At 35.5% G+C, this 26,293-nt stretch overlaps 1 protein-coding gene across 1 annotated transcript in view; it reads left to right on the forward strand.

The window, feature by feature from the left end:
* The window catches only part of ATRNL1 (attractin like 1), a 785,280-nt gene that overhangs the window by 145,886 nt on the left and 613,101 nt on the right, over positions 1-26,293 (forward strand). Inside the window, exons 11-15 of the mRNA XM_068961441.1 lie at positions 11,731-11,815; positions 13,302-13,510; positions 14,757-14,875; positions 19,386-19,518; positions 23,347-23,528. Of these exons, the coding sequence (XP_068817542.1) occupies positions 11,731-11,815; positions 13,302-13,510; positions 14,757-14,875; positions 19,386-19,518; positions 23,347-23,528 (728 nt within the window). The remainder of the gene's footprint in view (positions 1-11,730; positions 11,816-13,301; positions 13,511-14,756; positions 14,876-19,385; positions 19,519-23,346; positions 23,529-26,293) is intronic.

The raw sequence follows: 26,293 nt of genomic DNA on the forward strand, positions 1-26,293 counted from the left end.
TCCATCCACGTCTGTCTACTCCAGAGCCTCCTTGTCTCTGATCTCCAGTGTTTCTTCTTCTAGTGTCTTGACCAGCCTGCTAGGTCATTAACTACTGCTCTGGGGCCGTTTCTCTTTCCACACAATGTACATGAGCGTGTTTCTCAAAGGCCTGCCCTAAGTGGGAAGCTTTTTCCTTTTTTACTGTTCTTCCAGGCCCCCCCCTGAGTGAAGCTGTCTTGTAGTGATGACCATTTTTGAATTGTGTCTGCACACAAAGCCTCCGTGTTTGCCTTTTCCTCTTCCTGTTATCTGGGCACACAGGACTCCTTAATGGCCATGGGTGTCAGATGCAGGATGAGTGCCGAGGCAGCAGTGGTAGAGGACATGAGGGCGAACTCCCAGCTCGTGCAGATTGCTTGTGCACTGCACTCTTGTTCATGCTTGGTCTTGAGTACAGCTTCCATTCTATGTTCCTGTGATTACTGGTGAGAGACAATTTCAGAAAACTCTGAAAACATGGTCACTTAATAACCCATGTCAAGCTCTCCATCTCTGCCAGGGCTCAATAGTGTGGTGGGACTAGAGATGTAAAATTTTCCACTGCAGATGGCAGGGCCTTTGACCTGTGTGTTGGGTTTTCATTGGGAGTCATTCACAGAAGCTTTCCAGAGAATTCCACATGATACTTATTCCAACAGTGACTCCACCGATAGCCATAGTATCTACTGGGCCATGTTGCCCTAGCTGCAGGACTGTTTGCACTGTATCCTGGATCTATAGCAAAACTGTTTTGTGCTGTGATGTGTACTCAAGAGCTGGCAGCCTTTGATATTTCGCAGTATACGGGTTTGAACAGTATTCCCAGGAATAGAGTATACTGCCTTCAGAACCCCTAAAGACCTATTGGATGTTTGCTTTCTTCCTTGCAGTGGGAGTTGAGAAGTGTAATAATTGGTGTTTCAGTTCAGATAAGCTATCTCAGAATGTTCTCAGCCTCCAGACTCCTAAATAACTTAGTAACATGGAAGGTCTCTGAATCTTTGTAGCATTTATCTTCCACCCTTTGAAGTATCTATGTCTTGACAAGGCCTCCATTGCACTACCAACTCGTGTTCATCTGGCACTATTAGAATGATGCCATTGATGTAGCAGAAAAATAAAACGTTCTGCAAGATGTTCTGTTGGACCAAATGTATTCTGATAAAAGTTAACATAACCCTGAAGCAAAACTGTGAATGTATGCTCCTCTAGTCCATATGAATGCATACTGCTCAAGGTCTTCTTTTCTGATAGGCTTAGAAAAGGACACATTGATCCAGCTTTCTGTAGATTATTTAGAATAATACTAATGTGTCCCAGTCACTCCCTCTGAAATGTAATGGTATTTTAAAACTTATTTTATAACCCACAGATAACAGTTCTTTTTCAGTGTAACATCCAAGGATCCAAGGTGAAGATGATGCCATTTGCCAAGAATGTCTATTCCAATTATTAATCTAGGGACTTTAGGATAGGACCACTGCATAGGCCTGCAGACCCAGTGGCTCATTTTGAGCAGAAGCTTGGCCAGGACACCTTTAATCTCATCATCCTCATGCTGTCCCTGCTATTCAGAGAGGCTGAGATGTGCTAGTGTCAGCTCAGACCTTGTGTCCAACAGTACCTGCCATGTTTGTGGTGGTTTCTTTCTCTAGGCTAGGATTACCCAATAAAATGACCATTGGTACCTTTGAGGAAGAGTTAGGGACACTCTTAGCATATACACTTGCTGTGGTATCGCTGGGTCCTTCTTCCTGGGCCTCAGAATTTTAAATATGTCAGCTGTGGATTTAAAAAGTGACTCAAGTGCAGAAATTGAGTGGTGAATTATGACTTTTCATTGCACCATCTGCCATCCTAATTCTGATCATTTATCCTTGATTTTTTCCCATGGCATGTTAGGTAGCACCCTTATTGGCTACCCATCTATTTTGCTTCTAGGGATGCTGTGTTCTATTAAATGTCTCTGTAATTCTCAACAGGTCAGTCCCCTTGACTGATACTCCAGCCTTGCTACTTATTACAATAATTGCATGCTACTCAAGTCACCAGCTGGCCCCTGTTTTTCCTGTTGTCTCCATCACTGACCACAGTTCCATTATGGTTTTTTATGCCATCGGCTTAGGTGCATGGAGGAAAGCCACTGCTTTCTTAGTGATGCCACTATCCCTCTCAGCATCACGTCATGGTTTCAGGAAATGGCATCCCTTGTGGTCTGTTCTGTAGCTATAATGACCTGGTGGGTTGTCTGGTGTTACACAGAATATCATGATAGAAAACTCAGGGCACATGTTCACTTGTTGTCAAAGTCAAGCACTCCATCTCTACCATGGCTCAGTAGCATGACAGGAATAGAGGTGTAAAGATTTCCACTGCAGATGGCGTGGCCTTTGTTTGTAGAATCTGCATTGGGATTCTTTCACAGGGACTTTCTATATATACCACATACTACTTTTTCCAACTGTGATACTGTCGTATTCCTAGACTTTTAAATCTCTGCTTTTCATGTTATGACATTTTGACTTTACTTAGCATAGCCTAATTTTCCATGTTTCCATGTTTCTTCCCCTGTCCCCGCCAGTTTTATTGAGGTGTAGTTGATAAAACTGTAACATATTTGAAGTGTACATTTTGATGATTTGATATAGATTCTTGATGACTTGATATAAATTCACCTTGTGAAAGGATCCTCCCCCCCCGTCTAGTTAACTCGTACACCCATCGTCTCTTCACAGATTTTCTTTCTGTGTGTGTGAGAACATTTAAGTTCTACTCCCTTAGCAAATCTCAGTTGTACAGAGCTGGGTTAGCAAGTCGTGTCACCGAGTTATGCATTTAGATCCTAGACCATATTATCTTATAACTGAATGTATGCACCTTTCCATCAACCGCTCCTATTTCTCCCACCCTTGGAAAGCACTTTCCTACTCTGTTTTTTTGAGTTTGACTTCTTCTCTTTTTTTTGTTTAAGATTTCACATATAAATGATTTGTTGTTTTTTAGTTGTCAGGTCGTGTCCAACTCATTGCAACCTCGTGGACTGCAGCATGCCAGGCTCATTATTTGTCTTTTTCTTTCTGGCTTATTTCTCTTAGCATAATGCCCTCAAGCCCCCATATATATCACAAACAGCAGAATTTCCTTTCTTCTCATGGCTGAATAATATTCCATTGTATATATATACTGTAACTTCTTTATCCATTCATTTTAAAAATTTTATTATTTATTTATTTATTTTATTTTATTTTTTTAAATTTTACTTTACAATACTGTATTGGTTTTGCCATACATTGACATGAATCCGCCATGGGTGTGCTTTTATTGACGGACACTTAGATTGTTTCCATAACTTGGCTATAGAATTAATGCTGCAGTGAAGGAGAGTGCAGATATCTCTTTGAGATCTTGTTTACATCTCCTTTGGATATATACCCAGAAGTGGGATTGGCGGATCATACAACAGTTCTGTTTTGAGTTTTTTTGTGGAATGTCCGTATTGTTTTCCACGGTGGCTGCACCAATTTACAGTCCTATTGGCAGTGCACCTGGGTTTCCTTTTATCCACATCTTTGCCAGCACTTGTCATCTCTTATCTTTTTGCTGATATCCATTCTGTCATGTGTCAGGTGATATCTTTCTGTGGTTTTAATACGCGTTTTCCTGATGACTAGGAATGTTGAGTACCTTTTTATGTACATGTTGACCATTTGTGTGTCTTCTTTGGAAGAATATCTATTCGTTTCCTCTGCCTATTTTTTAATTGTATTGTTTCGGCTTTCTTTCTTTTTTTTCGCTATTGACTTGTGTGAATTCCTTATATATTTTGAATATTAACTCCTATAAGATATATGATTTAAAACATTTTCTTCCACTCAGTAGTAAGTTACTTTTTCATTTTGTTGATGGTTTATTTTGCTTTATCTTCGTAGTGAGTTCATACTATCTTCCAGGGTTCTTGTAAGGGGATGAATCCTAAATCTTGCATCTTGGAGAGTGCTTTCATATAAATAAATTCTTCCTAATCCAGTATAAGGGTCTACCCTTTTGATCAAACCCCCTTCGGCAGCTTGTACCATGTGTTCTCCTCCAACTATTACCATACGTGCTGTCTAGGTCTTATAGGTCATTTGGGATGTAGCCTCTTTCTTTTCTTAGAAGTCCCAGCCTGTATCTGGCAGGGTTATGCTGAGCCAAGTTATAGGCCTAGTGGCCATTTGGAAAAGTGTGAGCAGATTCTGAACTAAGGTACAGGTCTTGCTGGCGGGAGGCCTCTGCACTGTGTTCAAGCGAGGGTAGAATACTGTCTCAGTGCAGTAGGGTAGACCACTTCTGCAGTCTCAGCTGATAGAGGAAAATTTGAGAATGCAAAACTTGGGGGGATTTTCAGGGTTATCACCTCAGATGTTCCCATGCCATGTGTCAGGGTCTTATTCTCTTCCTGTCAGGACCTTGTCTTTGGAATAGTGGACTTTCTTTAACTAGCAGACTCTCCATATTTGGGAGCCTATTTATAAGGCTCTAAGGAGGGCTTCTGCTTTCCCAACCTTTCATTATCTTTTCTTAGAGCACAGTATGACTAAGCAGTAGGCATGAATTCTGGTATATTAATACTTTCAATATTGATGCTTCTCAAACATCTAATTCTTCACACCTGTGCAGGATTACCTTCCATGGGCATACCTTCCTAATATACCACTGGTTTAAGTTTTAACAGTTGGATGACCACCGTGTGCTGGCTGCTATCTGTGCCCCACCTGCCACCAGTGATGGATTCCTCTTTACTAGCCTTGCAGTCTGTGCTTCAGCTCCCAGACTCCGTCTTATTTCTTGTGTTCTTGTACCACTCATGACACCAGATGCCGTAGTTTGAGTTCTCTGGGAAACAGACTCTTTATGATAGAGTTTAGTACTCATGATGTCCATTGGGAGTATCCTTAAGATCAGTGTCTCTAAAGAGGCAGGGGAGGAAGCAGGGTTGGACAAAGGGAAAGTGATGCTGGACGGATAACCTCAGTCAGCCCTACAAGGATCTCCAGAGATAAAATTGTTGCTCCGAGTTGTTCTATATTGGGCTGAAATGCGGGATATTTAAAACCCTCCTTTGATCAACCATTGCATATAGGTCATCCTTGGAAAAATCTGTCCTTGAATGAAGTGACTCTGCTCCTGAGACAGTTCGTGAGCTTAAGCAAATGACTGTTCACTGACAGCATTCTTAGCAACACAGTTTCTGCCTTGAATGATGGTCTAGGCAGCACATATCCATGTCCATTACAAATCTCCAAAGTTCAGATTAACACCAATAAAAGTTTATTTTCACTCCTGATTCATGTCTAGTGATGGTGGGGAGGACAGATTTGCCTGCTCTGTCACTTGCAGATTAAGGCTACATTACATTTTCTTTCATTGGCAATTAAATGGCTCCATCCAGAAGTGGCGTTATCCCTGTAGCTTGCATTTCCTTTACTAAAACAGGTCATACTGTCACATCCCAGTTCTCAGGAGTGTGCAAGTATCATTTTGCCATAGGCCTTAAGGAAGAGAACTGGAATATTTGTTGAGCACCACCAATGTCTACCACAAATATTGTCTACAGTTATTTTTGAACATTTAGTAAAATTGAAGGTGATGTTCTAGAGATAGTTATAAAACCTTCATCTCTTACTACTACATATGTTAAAAGGCAAAGAATTTTAGTAGAATTGTGTTGTATTATTATTTATCCAAATTAATTGTTCTCATGTGTAATTAAATAGTGTACTGAATGATTTTCTTCTGAAGGGATTTGAGTACTTAAAAAAACAGTATTATTGTATTTTTATTTTTGTGAAGTTAATGTTTATATCAAAAAGGATCTTTTGATGATGTGTTAAGGCAGTATAGCATAAAGAAGTTGAAGAGATGTGGTTTTGTTTTGACTTTAATATTTAATGACTTTAAGGAAGTTACCTAACCCCTAAAGACTCTTTCCTTATTTTTAATAGTGACAAAAATATTTACTCCTCACAGTTGTTCTGAGAATTAAATATTTTATAGCACTGGTAAGCAATTAACATATTATTTTTACTAGGTGAAAGGTCATGGCTGCCACTTATTTTAGGAATCTTTACCTGTCTAAAAGGGCTTTCTCTGTGGTTCAGTGCTAAAGAATCCTCCTGCAGTACAGGAGACCTGGGTTCATTCCCTGAGTCAGGAAAATCCCCTGGAGAAGGAAATGGCAACCTAATCCAGTGTACTTGCCTGGGGAATTGCATGGACAGAGGAGCCTGGTGGGCTACGGTCCATGGGGTCGCAAAAGAGCTGGACACGACTTAGTGACTAAACAGCACCACTACCACCTCCACCTACCTAAATGGACTATAAAAGGTTTGGTGAATTCTTCAGTTAATTTTATACAGTATTATTCTAGTAATTAAAAGTGTTTTTTAACTATTAGAAGCAGCTATATCTGTTTCTATTTTGGGCTTTCATAGCCTGTAGAATGGAGGAGGAAACGGCAGCCCACTCCAGTATTCTTGTCTGGAGAATCCCAAGGGCAGAGGAACCTGGGGAGCCTAAGTCCGTGGGGTCACAAGAGTCAGACATGATTGAAATGACAGCACAGCACACAGCACACAGCCTGTAGCAGAGGATCCGGAGACATTTTTTGTGGTGAGCCTGGTGGGATTATTTGACTTTTAAACTTTGTGTGTGTGTGTGTGTGTGTGTGTGTGTGTGTGTGTATGTATATGCAACTGGAATAAAAATAAACCATGGCAGTATAGAAATGAAATGAGACAAATAGTGGGTCAGGGATAAATGCTCAAAAAATGGTTCTAGGCATTTGGTATATTGAAATATACTGAGAAGTGTCTGGGAAATGTGGTATATGGGAAAAATTAAGTTAGATCCATGCAACAAGTGTGAAATAACTTCCAAATGGATTGAAGATAAAAATAGTAAAAGCCAAACTATACATCTTTGAAGAAAATTAGAGATTATCTTTAAAATCTTTTGAGGTAAGAGTAAAAAGCACAAATCATAAGGAAAATAGTAAGTTTGACCAAGTTAATGTACAAGCTTTCTGTTGAATTGTGCTCCAAAGAAGATATAGAGGTGGCCCAATAAGGATATAAAAAACACCCAACGTCACTAATCATTAGAGAAATATGGATTAAAACCACAATGAGATACTGCTTTATACCCATTAGGATGGGTGTAAAATAATATCAAGAAATAGAAAATAGCAGTTTTTGGCGATGATGTGGAAAAATTGGAACGGTTGTGCGATGCTGAGGGGAGTGTAAATGGTGTGGCCACTATAGGAAGGGATATAGAGGTGCCTCAAAAACTTAAACATAGTGATCTAGCTTAAACGTAGTAGATCTGGTGATCTACTTCTGGGAATATACACAAAAAAATTTGATGACAGGGAAAGGAACAGATATCTGTACATCCATTTTTATCACAGCATTACTCACAGTAGCCCATATCTGGAAGCAACCTACATATCCGTCTATGGATGAATAAACAAAGAAAGTGTTGCTCAGTTCAGTCGCTCAGTCATGTCTGACTCTTTGTGACCCTATGGACTGCAGCATGCCAGGCTTCGCTGTCCATCACCAACTCCCAGAGCTTACTCAAACTCACGTCCATTGAGTCAGTGATGCCATCCAACCATCTCATCCTCTGTCATCCCCTTTTCCTCCTGCCCTCATTCTTTCCCAGCATCAGGGTCTTTTCCAGTGAGTGAGCTCTTCGCATCAGGTGGCCAAAGTATTGCGGTTTCAGCTTCAACATCAATCCTTCCAGTGAATATTCAGGACTGATTTCCATTAGGATTGACTGGTTGGATCTCCTTGCAGTCCAACAGACTCTCAAGAGTTTTCTCTAACACCACAGTTCAAAAGCATCAGTTTTTTGTCACTCAGCTTTCTTTGTAGTCCAACTCTCACGTTCATACATGGCTACTGGAAAAACCATAACTTTGACTAGGTGGACCTTTGTTGGCAAAGTAATGTCTCTGCTTTTGAATATGCTGTCTAGGTTGGTCATAGCTTTTCTTCCAAAGAGCAAGCTTCTTTTAATGTCATGGCTGTAGTCATTATCTGCAGTGATTCTGGAGCCCAAGAAAATAAAGTCTGTCACTGTTTCCATTATTTCCCCATCTATTTGCCATGAAGTGATGGGACCAGATGCCATGTTCTTAGTTTTCTGAATGTTGAGTTTTAAGCCAGCTTTTTCACTCTCTTCTTTCATTTTCATCAAGAGCCTCTAGCTCTTCTTCACTTTCTGCCATAAGGGTGGTGTCATCTGCATATCTGAGGTTACTGATATTTTTCCTGGTAATCTTGATTCCACTTGTACCTCATCCAGCCCAGCATTTCTCATGATGTACTCTGCATATAAGTTAAATAAGCAGGGTGACAATACATAGCCTTGATATACTCCTTTTCCTGTTTGGAACCAGTCTGTTTTTCCATGTCCAGTTCTAACTGTTGCTTCTTGACCTGCATACAGATTTCTCAGGATGCAGGTCAGATGGTCTGGTATTCCCATCTCCTTAAGAAATTTTCACAGTTTGTTGTGATCCACACAGTCAAAGAATAAATTAGAACAAATTTGACTGCCATAGCAGTCAAACAGTAATAATACAATAACAATAATATGTTAATAATATAAATATAATATTAATGGAATAAAATCAATTTAATAATATAATATTAATATTTCATTGTATATACAAAAGTGTCATATAAACATACAATTTGTATATTATTAATGTTCAGGGTTAAAAGGAAGGAAATTCTGAAACATTCTGCAGCACAGATGTACTTTGAATACATGCTGAAGGAAATAAACCAGTCGCAAAAGGAGAGATACTTCATGATTTTATTCATTTGAGGTGCTAGAGCAGTCACACTTGTAAGGCAAAAAAGTCAAATAATGCTTACCAGGGGCTGGCGTAGAGAGGAATGGGTAGGTATTGTGTAATTGGTACAGAATTACCTATTGGTACAGAATTACCAGTTTGTAAGATGAAGAAAGCCCTGGAGATGAATGGTGATGATAATTTCTAAATAGTGTGAATGTACTTAATGTTACTGATCTGTCCCCTTTAAAAATAGTTAAAATGGTGAAAAACAAAAAACAACAGGTTGAACAGCATAAACAAGGTGGAGAAGAATCCACATAGTTTGCATAGTTTGATACCAGTTGTATTAATATAAAGTTTTATAACCTACAAAAATACTCTATACAGATCATAAATATGAAATTGATAAGCAAATACAGGGTAGTGGTTGCATCCAGACAGAAGACATAAAGTAATCAAATTTGAAAGGCAGTATCCAGGGAGCCGCCATCATATATGTAATGCTTTCTTTAAAAACTCTACCATAGATAGACATGGTAAAATACTGCCTTTGATAAGTCTGGGTCCTGGTGTGTAGGTACTTATAATGTCATTGTTTTTACTACTCTGTGTGCTTAAAAGTTTTTCTTTTTTTCCTGAAGACAGTAGCTTGTACAACTGAAAGAGTTCTTAGAAAGGCCTAATTGTTAGAAAATGACCTTTATTCCCTCAGCTCTTTTTCCTGACTTACTTCTTAAATGGTTTCTCTGGGCATTTTTCCTGGTTCTCATCTCTGAAATGTGCTTTTCTCTCTCCTGCTGATTTGTTTTGGATGATGGGACAAAGTACTTATTCTTCAGTTCTGGATAGGCTCAGATTATTGGGTCACTTTCTTTTCTGGACTCCAGATGTCCCCAAAATGATGCTGGAGATGATTGTTCTTTGGAGGTTTTTATGATGAACTGGTTTCCAGAAATCCTACTCTTTCAGTTGACTCTGTTTCACTTCCTTGAAGCGTATTCAGGTTTCTGACTCTGTTGTTGGAATACTATATTGAACACACAGTTTATGAATTATTGGCCATGTGAGGGGTGTGTGTGTGTGTGTGTGTGTCTGTGTGTGTGTGTGAGGGGTGTGTGTGTGTGTATGTTGGGTTTTGGTGGCATGATTAAAATCTATCTATGCTAACTCATTAGCTGTCTCTAACATTTTCATCTCTTTTCTTTTTCAAAGTCTTTACCCTTTACAAGTCACCCCTTCTCTCCAAATGGGAATAATCTTTCAGAATCCCATCAATATACTTTTATAAATCAGGCATTCATAAACATAATTTATAGCAAAACAAAGGTAATCTAATGGGCCTTAAGGACATTACTTAACTTCTCCTGGGTCTCATTCTTCATTTCTAGCATATGGTGATACCTGCTCAGTTAGCCTCACTGGATTCTTAACAAAGACTACTTAAATTATGCAGATGAAAGCACTTGGAAATTTTTAATATTATTATGTACATATTAATGCACATTTCTTAAGTGAACTTTAGCATGTAAAAAAATGGTAGACTATGAATGTTACATGTAGGCCTTTGTAATAGTTCTCAAAATGTGATCTTCAGAGTGTTGGCTCTCCTGGGATTGTAAATAGGTGCTATGTGAATAGTGCTTCTATGGAGGAAACATTGGGAAAACACTGGATTTAGTAAAGTTAGGCTTCTGTGCCTTTGTACTCTCTTTGAGTATTTAATAAGTGCATGTACTTCGTGGACTAAAAAGATTATATCAACTAAAAAATACCCCTTTGGTGGAGGGTATTTATGTACTGTGGGAGATACAACCCAAGATACATTTTATTACTCCGAGTCTTCCAGTTTAATTTTCTAAGCTATGATTTTGGTTTTTGTAATTCCCTTGATCTTTACTAGTAATAATATTTAATTGAAACCAAATTTATTATTTTACTTCTAGCGTAATATGTATGGCTGTTTACGTAGGAAAACAAGTAATTCAACAGTTACAACTAATTGTATTTTAGATTATTTTTTTCTGTTTCAGAAGGGCTTCTAAGTTGCCAAAATGTGGGAAAAAAATGTTTTTAAAGCTTATCATACCTATGTACTTATATTAAATACTTAGGCCTGCTTTTAGATAGGCTACACCTAAGAGGATAAAATCTAGAACACTGTCCTGAGAATGTTTCTAGTCATTGAATACTGAATTATTTAACATCTAAAGATCTCTAATAATATATGTGTGGATTCTGAGGTTATATTTAAATGAAAAAGTTTTCTTTAATCATTTTTCTTTCCACAATCTTTATGTAGCTCATGAACTATTTAGATTTTTTTCATTTGTTCCTATTTTTTGCAACTAAAGCTCTTCTTTACATAAAATGAAAACTTTTCTTTTGAAATATCAAATTATTAAACTGATTTAAACATTTTATTTTGATGATTCCATTTTAGGCTTTTCTCACGTATATTCTATTTAATTTTGCATGCATACATGTAAAATTTGATTTAATGATTTAACTTTATGATACATTTTCCCAATATTGATGTTCATGAATTTTGCTGTATGAACCTTGTTTCATATGTCATTGAAATTACCCTCCAAAATAAAGTACACCTAATTTGTTTCCTTTAATTTCCTTTATTCTCATACATATAAAATTATTTGTGAGAATTTTAGACAAGTTATTTTTATTTAAGGAATAATGCTAGTTGAGTAAATCAAGTTAAATTGTAGGTCATGGGAAATTAATGAAAGGTTTCCTAATTTTAAGTATTGTGTCTTTATTTGTCCAGTGATTGTTTTGTAGTATGTGTCTTAAATTGTTCTTTTATTTCATTTTTTGTTTTACTGTTTTCATTTTTCTAGCTTGTGACGAATGGAAAATACTACCGAAACCAAATCTTCATAGAGATGTCAACAGATTTGGTCACTCTGCAGTTGTCATTAACGGGTAAAAGAAGCATGTTTAGCAGTCATACTACCCACGTATTTTGTTATTCTTTAAGCAAATTATTGTTTGTAATCAATGACAGTAGTTTTACGTATCGCTTTAATACCGTGGAAATAAATTTTGATTCATTAACCATTATCCTTCTTTCTTTTCTGTTTAAATTTATTTAAGGGGTAGGGGAGTATCAGAGGAAAGATGCTGAGACAGAGCTTCAGATACTCTTTAAAATTTTCATCCTGCCTTAATTTCTTTTTCCAGAGAGCAGATCATGAATGATTTCCCTAAAAAAATCAGCCTGAAGTTATAGAAAGGCTAGCCGCATATTTCTATTGAGGAGAGCAAGGGAAGTGAGAACAGTTAGGTTCTCATTTTGGTTCTGTCATAACTGAGTGTGTTATTTGTGACAAGTCCCTTAACCTATCTGGCTTTTTCATCCGTGTGTGCTCAGTTGCTTTAGTCCTGTAGTCCTGTCTGATTTTTTGTGATGTTATGGACCATAGCCTGCCAGGCTCCTCTGTCCAGTGGATTCTGTAGGCAAAAATACTGGAGTGGGTTGTCATGTCCCCCTCCAGGTGATTTTCCTGACCCAGGGATCAAACTTGCATCTCTTATGTCTCCTGCATTTGCAGGCTGGTTCTTTACCACTAGCGCCACCTGGGAAGCCCATCTGGCCTTTAGTACCCTTATATTCACTGGGAATTTGGACTGGATGATCATTAAGTTACCTTCCTCCTGTAAGGTAGTGTGATTTTGCTATTTCTATAGCAAAAATTCATTAATGTGGACTCATGACAATAAATAACATGCTAGATCATCCATTAGCTTAAAATTTGAGATTCATAATGACATTTTTATGAGGTCATTTTATTACTACCTTATTCTAATTATGTAGAAATTGTCCAGTATGATGCTAAAAATATAACTGTATAAATGGTATCAGTTGGCTTTTGTAATGGAAGTAAGTGAAATCCAGAGTGTAAACATAAAGACTCTAAGCTTCTCTGTTGAAAATTGCATTTTGTTGATGTTTATTTTACTTTTTAAACAATAAAAAATATTCTTCAAGTACTTTCTGATCTTTTCCATTTATTATATCAGTAATATTTTTAGAAATGAAAATTAGGCTATTTTGAGGCCATTTCAAATTTCTTTGGTGCTGGTAGTATTAATTCAGTAATCATCTGGGCTTTTCTTTTCAAATTGAAACTTTGAAAATCCTTTTGATTATTTTACTCTTGGTCATTTTATTTTATAAAAGGATAATAACAGTATACAAAGAATTCTATATCCAATTTCTAAATTCTTTGTATTAAAAAAATTTAATTCTATTTGGCAATTCTAAAGTATATCTTGTTATCTCCATATAGCTACTATATATCTCTAAAACTGTTTCCTACCTAGATAAAAAATGTAAAATGCACATTTACATTTATTTAAAAAACTCTATTAGATACTTTTTTAAAGATTCTTGTTTTATTTTTAATAGGTCCATGTATATATTTGGAGGATTTTCTAGTGTACTCCTTAATGATATACTTGTATACAAGCCTCCAAATTGCAAGGCTTTCAGAGATGAAGAACTTTGTAAAAATGCTGGTCCAGGAATAAAATGTATTTGGAACAAAAATCACTGTGAATCTTGGGACTCTGGAAATACTAATAATATTCTTAGAGCAAAGTGCCCTCTGAAAACAGGTGAAATATTTTTTTACTTCTTTTTGACATAAAGCATCTCTACTTGACTTGAAATGGAAGTGCATTCCTGCTCATAAGAATTACCTTAATAGTTTTCAAAAATTAAAAACTCATAATCCTCTAATTAAGAATCAGAATGTTTGAATTTAGCAGTGATTAATAATTTAATATCTTTCTTAGCTATCTTTAGTTTTCTTTTTTGAATGTGTAATTGTCATATATCTCTGCGTAACAGTAATATATCAATTTTGACATGTAACATGGCCATATATATATGAATTATTTTTGTATGTAAGTATAAAATTCACTCAAATACATCCTTTCTTAGATATAGTGTATGCTTCAAAGAAATAAAATGAAGTAATTTATTCTGCATTTGGTACTTTTTTTCTTCCTGAATTGTCAAACCATCCCATAAAGCTAAAAAGTTTCTAGAATTTGGTGTCCTGTTATAACTCAATATTTATTATACAATATTGAATAAATAATTCAAACTTATGAATGTGCATGCCAAGTTGCTTCAGTCGTGTCCAACTCTTTGCAACCCTGTGGACTGTACTCCTCCAGGCTCCTTTGTCCTTGAGGATTCTCCAGGCAGGGATAATAGAGTGGGTTGCCATGGCCTCCTCTAGGGGATCTTCCTGACCCAGGGCTCAAACCCGCATCTCTTATGTCTCCTCTTTTGGCAGGCAGGTTCTTTACCATTAGCGCCACCTGGGATGCCCTGATTTATGAATAATTAATAGTAAATATTTATAAAGAATGATTTGGATATAAATTTTCAATTTTCTTTAAATGAATGGGGCTTTTATATATTTTTGGTGCTACAATGAACAGATCAGGTTTTGCTAATCTGTAATCAGTCAGATGTCTCTAGATAGCTTTATGAAGAATGATAAACAATGAGCATTTGTTATAATCTTTTCTTTTAAATGTATAGTAATACATTTTATTGAATAAAATACCTTAAGTCTTTTTCTTCCTCCATAATGTGTAAATGTCAAATGATTGTAGGATCCTGCTAGAGTGAATAATCAAGATGAGGGCAGGAGGTATTTAAATCCCTATAAATCCAATTAAATTACAAAACTGACTTCATATTGGAGAACTTATTTTGATATTGATGATTATATTTATGGTTTAAAAATGTCCTCGTGATCCTTAGCAGATGTTAAAAATATGTGAATTAAGAAGTGTGGCATTTTCTTTTCATCCTAATGTATTCTGGCTCCCATTTGTATCACAGCTGCTTCTGATGACAGATGTTACAGATACGCAGATTGTGCCAGCTGCACTGCCAATACGAATGGGTGCCAGTGGTGTGATGACAAGAAATGCATTTCATCAGCCAGTAACTGCAGCATGGTTAGTATTTATGGGTAAATGATGATGTAGCTAACACTGCTACTTTATAATCATTAGCTTACCTGTACAAAACACTGCTACTTTACAATCATTAGCTTACCTGTATCAAGACATTTAGAAAAGGGAAAGGAGAGAGGCAAAATAAAATTATGGTATTAAGAGATATAAACTACTATGTATAAAATAGATAAGCAACAAGAATATATTGTACAGCACCGGAATTTATGGTCATTGTTTTGTAATAATGTTAAATGGAATATATAATCTTAAAAAATGTTGAATCATTATGTTGAAAACCTGAAACTAATTCAATATTGTAGTAAGTAAGTAAGTGAAGTCGCCCAGTTGTGTCCTATTCTTTGCGAACCCATGGACTGAAGCCTACAAGGCTCCTCGGTCCATGGAATTTCCCAGGCAAGAAAACTGGAGTGGGTTGCTGTTTCCTTCTCCAGGGGATCTTCCTGACACAGGGATCATACCCTGGTCTCTGGGATTGCAAGCAGACGCTTTATCATCTGAACCACCAGGGAAGCCCTGTAAAATTTTGTTTGCGATACCATGGGCTGTATAGTCCATGGAGTTCTCCAGGCCAGAATACTGGAGTGGGTAGCCTTTCCCTTCTCCAGGGGATCTTCCCAACCCAGGGATCGAACCCAGGTCTCCCACATTGCAGGTGTATTCTTTACCCGCTGAGCCACAAGAGAAGGCCAAGAATACTGGGGTGGGTAGCCTATCCCTTCTCCAGGGGATCTTCCTGACCCAGGAATTGAACTGGGGTCTCCTGCATTGCAGGTGGATTCTTTACCAACTGAGCTATGAGGGAAGCCCCAATATTGTAAGCCAACTATAAAAAAAAGACACTTAGAAAATATCTAGGGCATCACTTACTTCTTGATATGTTGTTGACCAGTCTAGATTCCATGTTGAATCCAATAACCTTTACTTTCCATGGATAAGATTGGGAAAATTCTTTCAAAACTTAATTTTAAAAGACTCTCACTAGAAACATTGTCTTCTGTGCTGATAGAAATAGGAATGTATAAGTAAGTATTGAAGTCATTTCTATGAGAATCTTGTCAGACATGTGTTAATAGTGTTGTGACATAGGTTTTATTTATATGCTTTGTGTGCAAGCTTAATCTGAAGTGTTGATAGTAGTAGTTTCATTTTATCGTTAAAATCGTCTATAGATCTGTGTTTTAAATTAAAAAAATTTTTCTTTAGATCTATGGTTCTCTGAGGCATTTCTCTCCTGCTTTGGGACATCTGGCAATGTGTATTTTTTGGTTGTTTTCCTACAACTGTGGGACTGCTACTGCTAAGTCACTTCAGTCGTGTCTGACTCTGTGCAGCCCCATAGAGGGCAGCCCACCAGGCTCCCCCGTCCCTGGGATTCTCCAGGCAAGAACACTGGAGTGGGTTGCCATTTCCTTCTCCAATGCATGAAAGTGAAAAGTGAAAGTAAAGTCTCTCAGTTGTGTCTGACCCTTAGCGACCCCATGGACTGCAGCCTACCAGGCTCCTCCGTCCATGGGATTTTCCAGGCAAGAGTACTGGAGTGGGGTGCCATTGCCTTCTCCGTGGGACTGCTACCAGCATCTAACGTAGAGAAGCCCGGGACACAAGTAAACATCTACAGTGAATGAATAGTGCTGATGCAAAAAATCATCACCTGGCTCAAAGTTTCACTAGTGATGAGGTCAAGAGCCTATTTTAGGTAGACTATTGAAAATAAAATTAATGTTGATAGATTAAAATAGGTCAAGAGGAGTAAAAACTAACCTTTTAATGGATAGCATCAAAATGTTCCATGTTTTTTAGATGTCAACAAATTGAAGGAAAATTTTTAAAAATTATTAAGGATTGTATTCAGTAGGATTAGAGATTCTCTTTTTGGAGTGCAGCTTAAATAACTAAAAAGTTCCCATACAGATTTTAAACTAAATGCATATTAATTTTTTCTTTTTTTGAATTTTTATTAAGTGAGAAAAGTATCCACTTGTTTTTCAAGGTACCAGGCAGAAGTAAAAGGTAAAGAAAAAGGAGTTAGAAAACTAAAGTAAAAAGTTTTATTATATTACCTAAAATTTTTCTCCAGTAACCAATCATATTTTGAAATAATTAAAGCTTTATGATTCTATTCTAAAATAATATAAAAAAACTTAAAATGAAGGAAAGCTTTGAATTATTGCCTCATCAGATTGAACCCTTTTGTTTTTATACTTACTGTGTTGATGTATACTTTGCAGTGATATGTTGCTTTAATAATAATAGATACTTCAATTTTATTTGAGTTTGAATGTTAATAGAACATGACTCACTTTGAATGTTTAAATTACTTTTTTATGTTTGCATAATATTTATCTAATGGGAGTTACATTAGTGAATAATGCGGACATGGTAGCAATGTAAAATAAAACATGGGAATAAGGAACAAAAATGGAGAATGTCATTAGATAAGAATTGCAAGCAGATTTTATTTAAAACTTTGTTCGATAACTCTGAGTTAATTTGTATTTAGACATTTACACTATATGTACACGTCTCAAAAATTGCATTATGCAAATTAAAGTATTCATTTTATAAAGTGGCCTTTTCCTTTAGAGTTTAGTGTTGATCATGTGTTAAAAAGGAAAGCACTGGGTGAGATAGTACAAGTGAACAGATGGAAGTCTCTTATAATTTAGACTTTGATGTAATGTATCTTTTGGACAGTTTTATCAGAATGTCGGGTGATTAAAATAAACCAAATGCTAATAGATACAGAAGGGTCTATGAGATTTTAGCATAAATGATATCCATTGATATTCTGTTTCATTATTTAGTCATTTTTACTGGAAGTTGCATATTTCGTGCTCTAACAGCCCAAATAACTGTTCTTCTTGCAGATTTTCATTTTAAATTTACGTCTAGATATATTAGGGTGAAGATGAGTAGAGTACTGGTTATTCTTCATAGTCTGTTTATGAATGTGCATCTGGTTCATTAGGCCAAAAAATGCCAGCCATGTGGTCAGAGTGGCAGTCAGCTTTCTTCTATCATTGAATAAATGGACCCTGTGTGTGATGGAAATACAGTTTCATCTATTGTGGTGGCTCAGTATCAATAAAGGATTACACTATTCTTGTGAAGAGCAGTAGAGTTATTTTGATGGTGACTCTACCATTGTTGTTCTAAAGACTGGCATTAAGTTCTCATTCTTTCTCTTATTCTAATATGTTGTTTAGCTATTCTCTTGTCTTTCTTATAGGCTATTTTATTTTTCGATGATTCAAGTAAATTGATTTGTTTTCAGTTATGTGACAAATGTTTGGAAGCATAGTAATCCTATAGAATAATACTAAGATTTATATGCTGTATGAGAAAAAAAAAGCTTTGAATCAGAAAAATAACATTAAGAAAATTTGCATGCTCCTAATGAAAATGGAGGTTGAATAAGACTTGCAGTACAATTTGGGCTTTAAAAAATGTATCTTATGTGATTTTTTTTAAAGGAAGAATAAGATAAAAATTTCTTCAACCATTTTTATATATGGGAAATTATAAGTAAATTTTAATTGTCGAGTTTTTTGGTTAAAAAGAAATATTTATCGCCCTAACATGAGAAAGCCTAAGGTAAGAGTGTCTACCTGTGGAAAGGAAAGGGAGCTTATGATGCAGCATGTGCTTTTTTCCTTTGTGTTTTTTTTTTCCTCAAAAGTGAGTCACAAGAAGAGTCTGATTTTTTTTATCACAGATATTGATAATACATGTGAAATATCAAACCTTGATATACATAGGGAACTCACACCAAAGTTCCTATATTGCCTTTTGTTTTGTTTTTTGACCTTTAACCTTCAACCTCTTAGACCTGAAATTAGTTGAAATATGAATAGTTGTGCAATAGGACTTATCGAAATGTAACTTTTGCAGGTTCTTTTCAACCTTTATTGAAGAAATGTGATAGATACACACAGGAGAAACATCAGTTCACTGAAATCATTATTTAATGTCTGTAGAAGTAACCCAAACCATTATTTAATGTATGTGGAAGTAAACTTGGTTTGAGTTGTTGAGAAAATAATTTATCGTTTTAGATTGTATCGGATTTTGATAAAGCATCTCTTTAACTTTTGCTACTCATTACTTCTACTTCATTCCCAGGAGTCTGCGTGATAGTTTTATTATGACTAGAATTCTTTGATGTGATCATTGAGAGAAACGACTTTGTTCATCTGCTTTATTTATTGAATTGGAAGCCTGTTACCAGATTCAATAGAATACGTTTTCATTACTTGATTTCTGTTTCAGATTGTGTAATTTGCTTGTTTTTTCAATAAGCATACATTCTAATTCTAAGAACTTTGCTTAAATAAATAAATGAATAAGAAATTCTGATTCAGTAGAACTGGATTTGGTGTTAGAAGTCTGTGTTGTAAAGTTCACCAGGTAACTTATGTGTACGCTAAACTTCATGAGTCATTACTGTACAAAGATGAAAGGTAACATGCTTTATCTTTTAACTTTATAGTCTGTGAAAAACTATACCAAATGCCATGTGAGAAATGAGCAGATTTGTAACAAACTTACTAGCTGTAAAAGCTGTTCACTAAACTTGAATTGCCAGTGGGATCAGCGACAGCAAGAGTGCCAGGCTCTACCAGGTAAAGATTTACATTTGGTAAATCAGTTTTATAGTCCACAGATGAATGCTATTTTTGTAAAGAACGTTTAGTAAGAATATTCCATTTTCTAAAATTAAATCAGTAGCAAATAATAGTATTGGAGTAAAGATAGCAGTGTTCCTACAAGAAAGATTTATACATTTGTTTCTGATTAAGACTTTCAGGGTATCTTCTGTTTATTACTGTTGACTTGATCAGAATACTTTTCAATTAAAAAAGTATGTCTTAAAAACATAGAAAATAGTAAGTACTCAGAGTAATATCCAGATCTAACAATGTTAACATTTTGGCATATTGGATTTAAGTGCCCTTTATTCTAAATTCCAGGAGCAGTTTTTTACTGACTGTTCTTTTTTATTAGAACTGGTAACATTTATAATAATTATTATATGATTCAATGAGATGCTTAAGTTCTATAAATCAGAACAAAACTCATTTGAAAAAGAAATTTCAATTTATTTTTACAGTTAGCATTCTTCTTAGTAGACCCCTAAGTATTCTTTCTTCTGAATATGAAAGAGAAAATCAGAAAATCGAAAACTTGTATAGATATTTAACCAGTTCCATCTTCTTGTTATACAGATAAGCTGAGACTGGTTACATGACCTGCTTAAAAAAGTGCATGACTTGTAAATGGCAGAGGGGACTAGTAACTGGGTGTTTATCTCTGTTCAGTTTTTTGTCTGTTTCTATCTCATGATTTTTTGTTTTTTTTTTTCATTTTTTCATGGAAAAATATCTGAACCTATGTAATTCTCGAAAGTGTTGGAAAATCCCATCATAGGATTTAGGTCTTTCTTATAAGTTCATGTAATAAAATAAAAATTAGATTGCCTTTAAAAGTACCACTGAGATTTTGGAATTTTGTTTATGTACTAAGCTTTTAAGCTTTTAAATAGCAGTGTATGCATGTGTGTTCATTTTGAGTAATTTAGAGGATATTAATGCAGAAGGTAAGATTTGAGAAGCAATAGTGAGAAGCAATAGTGAGAAGCAATAGTTTCTTCAAGCAAAAACTTGAAAGTAATAATTTCTAAGTGTTAAAGTCTAAAAGCTACCTGTAGATCAATAAAAATACTTAAAAAGTTTCTTTAAAAAGACAGAGTAAATCCTGGACTAAAATTAGAGTTGACTGAAGGAATATATATGTAAAGGAATATTATTCAATAAGAAGAGAATTTGATTACCTGTGGAAATTTGGGAAAATAATAGTGAAGTTATATTTAGTAATAGCCATCTACTCTTGCCTGGGAAAATATTTTAGTTTGGCCTAAGGGTTGTACTTGACCAGGTTATTACTTTGGAGAATAATAAATATAACAAGCTATTTTATTATACACTAACTCCCCTTATTCTGTATTCATATTTACAAGAGCCAGCTTGGCATTATTTGTAGTTTGGTTTCTGTTCAGCTTGTCTCAAGGAAGTGAATGCTCTAAATGGAGAACTGTGAAGTCGCTCAGTTGTGTCTAACTCTTTGCTACCCCATGGACTGTAGCCCGCCAGGCTCCTCTGTCCATGAGATTCTCCAGGCAAGAATACTGGAACGGGTTGCCATTTCCTTCTCCCGGGGACCTTCCTGACCCAGGGATCGAACCCAGGTCTCCTGCATTGTAGGCAGACGCTTTATCCTCTGAGCCCCCAGGGAAGCCCCTAAATGGAGAACTTAGTCTTTTCCATGGAAATTTGTGAATTGCATTTTTTCCATTGATCTCGTGTAAAATTGGCAGTTTGAATTTATCAAGCTTAACCTATTTAAAAAATTAGCTACTATCCTGAAGTTGAGGTGGTGCTCAAAGCTACAGAAACTTACGACATCGCAACATTTGGTTTAGTGCTCTGATTTAGTTTAGCCCCAAAGGCCCATGTGTTGCTTGCATTTGTGTGATTCATTAACCACGTATTTTTGATCTTATAAAACAAAAGATAACCAAAACTAATTAAATCCTTCCTTGATTCAATAAGGAAAGAAAAAGCTGAAATTTAACAAAAACTCCTGTGCTGTTTCCTTGAAGTGCTGGTAGTTTAGATTTCAGAAGACGAGGAAGATTGCTATATGTGTAGCCTGAAAATGAAAACAGAGGTGTTAGAAGTCTTACTAAATGAATCTGGTATATCGAGTGCTTACTATGTTCCAAGCACTATGTGTTATTCTCATTACCTAGTTTAATAGGACAGTAGTTATTCAAGAAGCAAAGGGCCCTGTGATACTAAGATATTGTGTGCTTTTGTAATTCTCATTCTGTTATAGGTTTACTCTGTATTAATAGTTTTCCAAAGGCTACATAGCGTCTGATTCTAATAGATTGAATGTTATATTAAACCAACATTAAAGGGATTTGCAAAAATATAGAACAAAGCCACACTCTTAACTCTTTTGTTTTTTGGAGACTGTAATTAAGAGAAATTAAATATGCTATTTATTTTAAGTTGTTACGTATTTCCTTAACATTTTTTAATGAAAAATTTCAAACATTTTTTTATGAAAAATAGAATTGTAGTGAGGACACTCACTACCCACACCCTAGATTCTGCAATGCACATTTTGCTCTGCTCTCTCTGATTTCTCTGCCTATCCATGCCCTATTCATTTATCAACCCATCTCAGTTTTTGATGCCAAGGGCCTCATTTAAACCATCAGCTTTCCTTTCTCAAGGATAAAATGTGAAGATATTAATACATCTTCCTTGGGTGTGTAATAATAGCGTTAAGGGGCAGGACATCCAAGAAACTGGAAGAGTAGGTTTGTAATAAAATTTTAAATGAATAAATATATATATTTTTAAAAGATTAGTTTTAATTTTTAATATGGTCAAGCTCCATAGATATAAAATGTATAAGGAAAAATCTGTGGCATTCTCAATTATTTTTAAGGGTTTAAAGGGGTCTTGAGACCAAAATGTTGGAGAACTGCTGCTTTATAATAATTCCATAAAGACCGAACTGATGCATCCAACCTGAAAGGGCAAGAGGCACTGAAATATTTAGTGATATGAAACTAACGGATAGTCAAGTCAAGCTTCACAGATTGGTGTGTCAATAAAACACCTCAGTGTTAATGTATCCTAGAGCATAACTTTATATTGAGTTTATAAGTCTGTGTTTTAGAAAACAGTTTTAAGTTCAATTTGGAGCCTAAGGAAAAACCACTGTTACTGAATAGTATGTTTAAACTTTCAAAAGACCTGAAAGGTTGTGTAAAAATAAATATTTGAAAGCAAACTTTCTAGTTTCTTTACGAAGCATAAATGAAATGAGACTTCTCGCCCCATAATTATAATAAAAGAATCAAAGAACCCAGCTTATATCAAAATAGTACACCTGGGCTAAAGAGATTAGTTAATCTAATTCCATAGCTGAGAGGACAGTTATTAATAGCTATACTTGTAGAAATAACTTTGCTTTTGTTGTGTGCTGGTTATTTTTCTACTGAAGTAATCTTGTATAAAGTAAACCTTGTGACATATAAATGTGGTAGTGATTTCACTTGCTGCAAAACCATATATCAATACACTAGATTTACACAGAAGACCTAACAGTCAACAGATTTTGGCTGATGTTACAGAGCCGTAGCTTTTCTTATGTTTAATAATTAGAGAAAAAATTAGGATCTTCTGTTCTTATTCTTCACCAAAATATTAGTCAGATTTTGTTTAGTATAATATGAGGATATATTTGAATTTTTATCATAAAAATTATTTAAGCAAATCTAGAAGTTGTATTTATTTACCATTCTGAAATAATTGAAAAATATGCATGTGTTTGGATAATCAAAAAATAAGCCTTTTTTTTTTTTTTTTGACTAGCTCATCTTTGTGGAGAAGGATGGATTCATGTCGGGGATGCTTGTCTTAGAATTAATTCCAGTAGAGAAAACTATGACAATGCTAAACTTTACTGCTATAATCTTAGTGGAAATCTTGCTTCACTAACAACTTCAAAAGAAGTAGAATTTGTACTGGATGAAATACAGAAGTATACACAACAGGTACAATTATATTTGTTTTTATTATGGGAATATGCTTTTAATCATATAGCTATTGGCAATGAGTCATTCTTTTTTGTTTTTAAATCCATTATGTTTAATAAACCTTGGAAGTGAAAGTAGAACTCATTTCAACAGTGAGTAGTCAGGGGGCTCATTCAGTACTTGTATTTGGTAATATGCCCCTCCCCCCAGGTGGCAGTGGTAAAGAATCCACCTGCCAATGCAGGAGACGCAAGAGATGTGGGTTCGATTCCTGGGTCAGGAAGATCCCCTGGAGAAAGAAATGGCAACCTACTCAGGTATTCTTGCCTCGAGTATGCCATGGACAGAGGAACCTGGCAGGTTACAATCCATGGGGTTGCAAAGATTTGGACATGACTGAGCACAGCACAGTGTTTGGTAGTTTGGTAATTTTCTAAATTGCTTCTCTCATGTTTTGCTCAGTAAACCATTGCATTACCTTAGCAAGAAGTCATCTCATATGAATAAATATACTTTAAAACTTGTGTGTATAATTTAATAATTTGTTTGAAGCATTATTATTCTTGTAACTTAGGATGTCTTTTATAATCAGAACACTAGACCAGCATATTGGCTATATTTGTATAGGTGTATTTGTGTGTATGTGTGTTTATGTGTATGTTCTGAGGGTTAAAAGTTTGAATTATCCTCTTAGTATAGATATGCTTGAAATAATATACAAATAGTTAGCTGGACTTAAACAGATCTTTAAAGTATATGGAAGATTTGGAACATACAACACTTGGAAGCAGTTTTAATTTCCTTGAAAACTGTTTTATGAAAAATATTTCCATAGAAATGGACTATTTGCTCTGAAATGGTATCAAATATCATTTTACAATAAACTTCTAATTGGAATCCAGAGTACTTATTTGCTGTTCTTGGATGTTAAAATATAGTAAACTCTTAAGAACAGATTAAGTTGGAGGTTTGGAAATAATTTACTAAATGTAGTTTTGAAATATCTTAGTTCATATACTTACTTGAAGTGTCTTGAAGACATTTGAAAAAATTGAGCAGGTTATATTATACATTGTATTGTTTTAGGTGTACAACATAATCATTTGATATTTGTATGATATATGTTGTTCTTGGATTTCTTTTTGATTCTGCATATAAAAATATATGGTATTTTTCTTATCCTGACTTATTTAAATTAGATCTATCCATGTTCTTGCAAATGGCAATATTTCAGTACTCTGTGATCTCACATATATGGTGAATTTAAAGCAAACAAACAAACATCGTAAAAACTAAAAAACTAAGCTCACAGATAGAACAGTTTGGTATTTCCCAGAGGTAAGGATGGAGGGTGGGCAAAATGGACGAAAGCAGTCAAAAGGTACAGACTTACAATTATAAAATAAATACGCCATGAGGCTGTAATACACAATGTGATGACTATAGTGAATAATACTGTATGATATATTTGAAATGCGCTGAGAGTAGATCTTAAAAATCTTCACAAAAAACTGTGTATGGTGACATACCTTAACTAGACTTATAATTCTACAATGTATACAAATATTGACTCATTATTTTGAATTCTGGAAATTAAAATAATATTATATGTCAATCTTTCATCAATTAACGGAGCTTTTCTGAAGGCTCAGACGGTAAAGAATCTGCCTGCAGTGCAAGAGACCCAGGTTCGATCCCTGGGTCAGGAAGATCTCCTGGAGAAGGCAATAGCTACCCACTCTAGTATTCTTGCCTGGAGAATCCATGGACAGAGGAGCCTGGTGGGCTACAGTCCAAGGAGTCACAAAAAGAGCTGGACATGACTGAGTGTCTTTCACTTCACATACATCAATTAAAAGAAAAAGTATAGTCAATGCTTAAGAATAGCTTAAGTAGGAGATGTAGAAATAGGTTACTAAATCTAGTTTTGAAATAACTTATTTAGTTTATATACTTGAAATATGCTAATGTAAATTGTCATAGCACCATTATAGATTTTTGTATTTTGTATCAAAAGTAAAATTAGAGCTCAGTATTGATTAGTTAAGTGATAAAGCTAAACAATAATAAATACCTCAGATCTGAGGTATGTACAGTTTTGCCCAATGTTTAAAATATACACACACATATAGACACTGTGGGCTAAATAATGCACAAAGTGGCATGATTTCTACACAGGGCTTCCTGGTAGCTTAGCTGGTAAAGAATCCGCCTGCAATGCAGAAGAGCCCAGTTCGATTCCTGGGTCGGGAGGATCCCCTGGAGAAGGGATAGGCTACCCACTCCAACATTTTGGGGCTTCCCTGGTGGATCAGCTGGTAAAGAATCTGCCTGTAATGCGGAGACCTGAGTTCAATCCCTGAGTTGGGAAGATTCCCCTGGAGAAGGGAAAGGCTACCCACTCCAGTATTCTGGCCTGGAGAATTCCATGGATTGTATATAGTCCAGGGGGTCACAAAGAATCAGACATGACTGAGCAACTTTCACTAATGGAGGTATGACAATAATTCAAATATTGGTATTAGATTTCAATGACTTATTTTGACCTTAGGTTATGACTTTTATTTGGGCAAGGAGTGTTTTGGTACAGTGCAGTGGAGATGGTTTTGGTTTGAAAACTTTTCAGAACATATATTACCAATTGCTTGCCGTTGAAACAGTTAAGTGATATGTTTTTGATATAGTTGATTTTTAAACAACACTGAGGACAAATGATGCATTAAGTATCAAACTGATGGAGAGCAGGCAATCTGGAAATACTGCTTATAGCTACAACTTAGTAG

The sequence above is a fragment of the Capricornis sumatraensis genome, chromosome 23 (genome assembly GCF_032405125.1).
Source record: "Capricornis sumatraensis isolate serow.1 chromosome 23, serow.2, whole genome shotgun sequence".
NCBI lineage: Eukaryota > Metazoa > Chordata > Mammalia > Artiodactyla > Bovidae > Capricornis > Capricornis sumatraensis.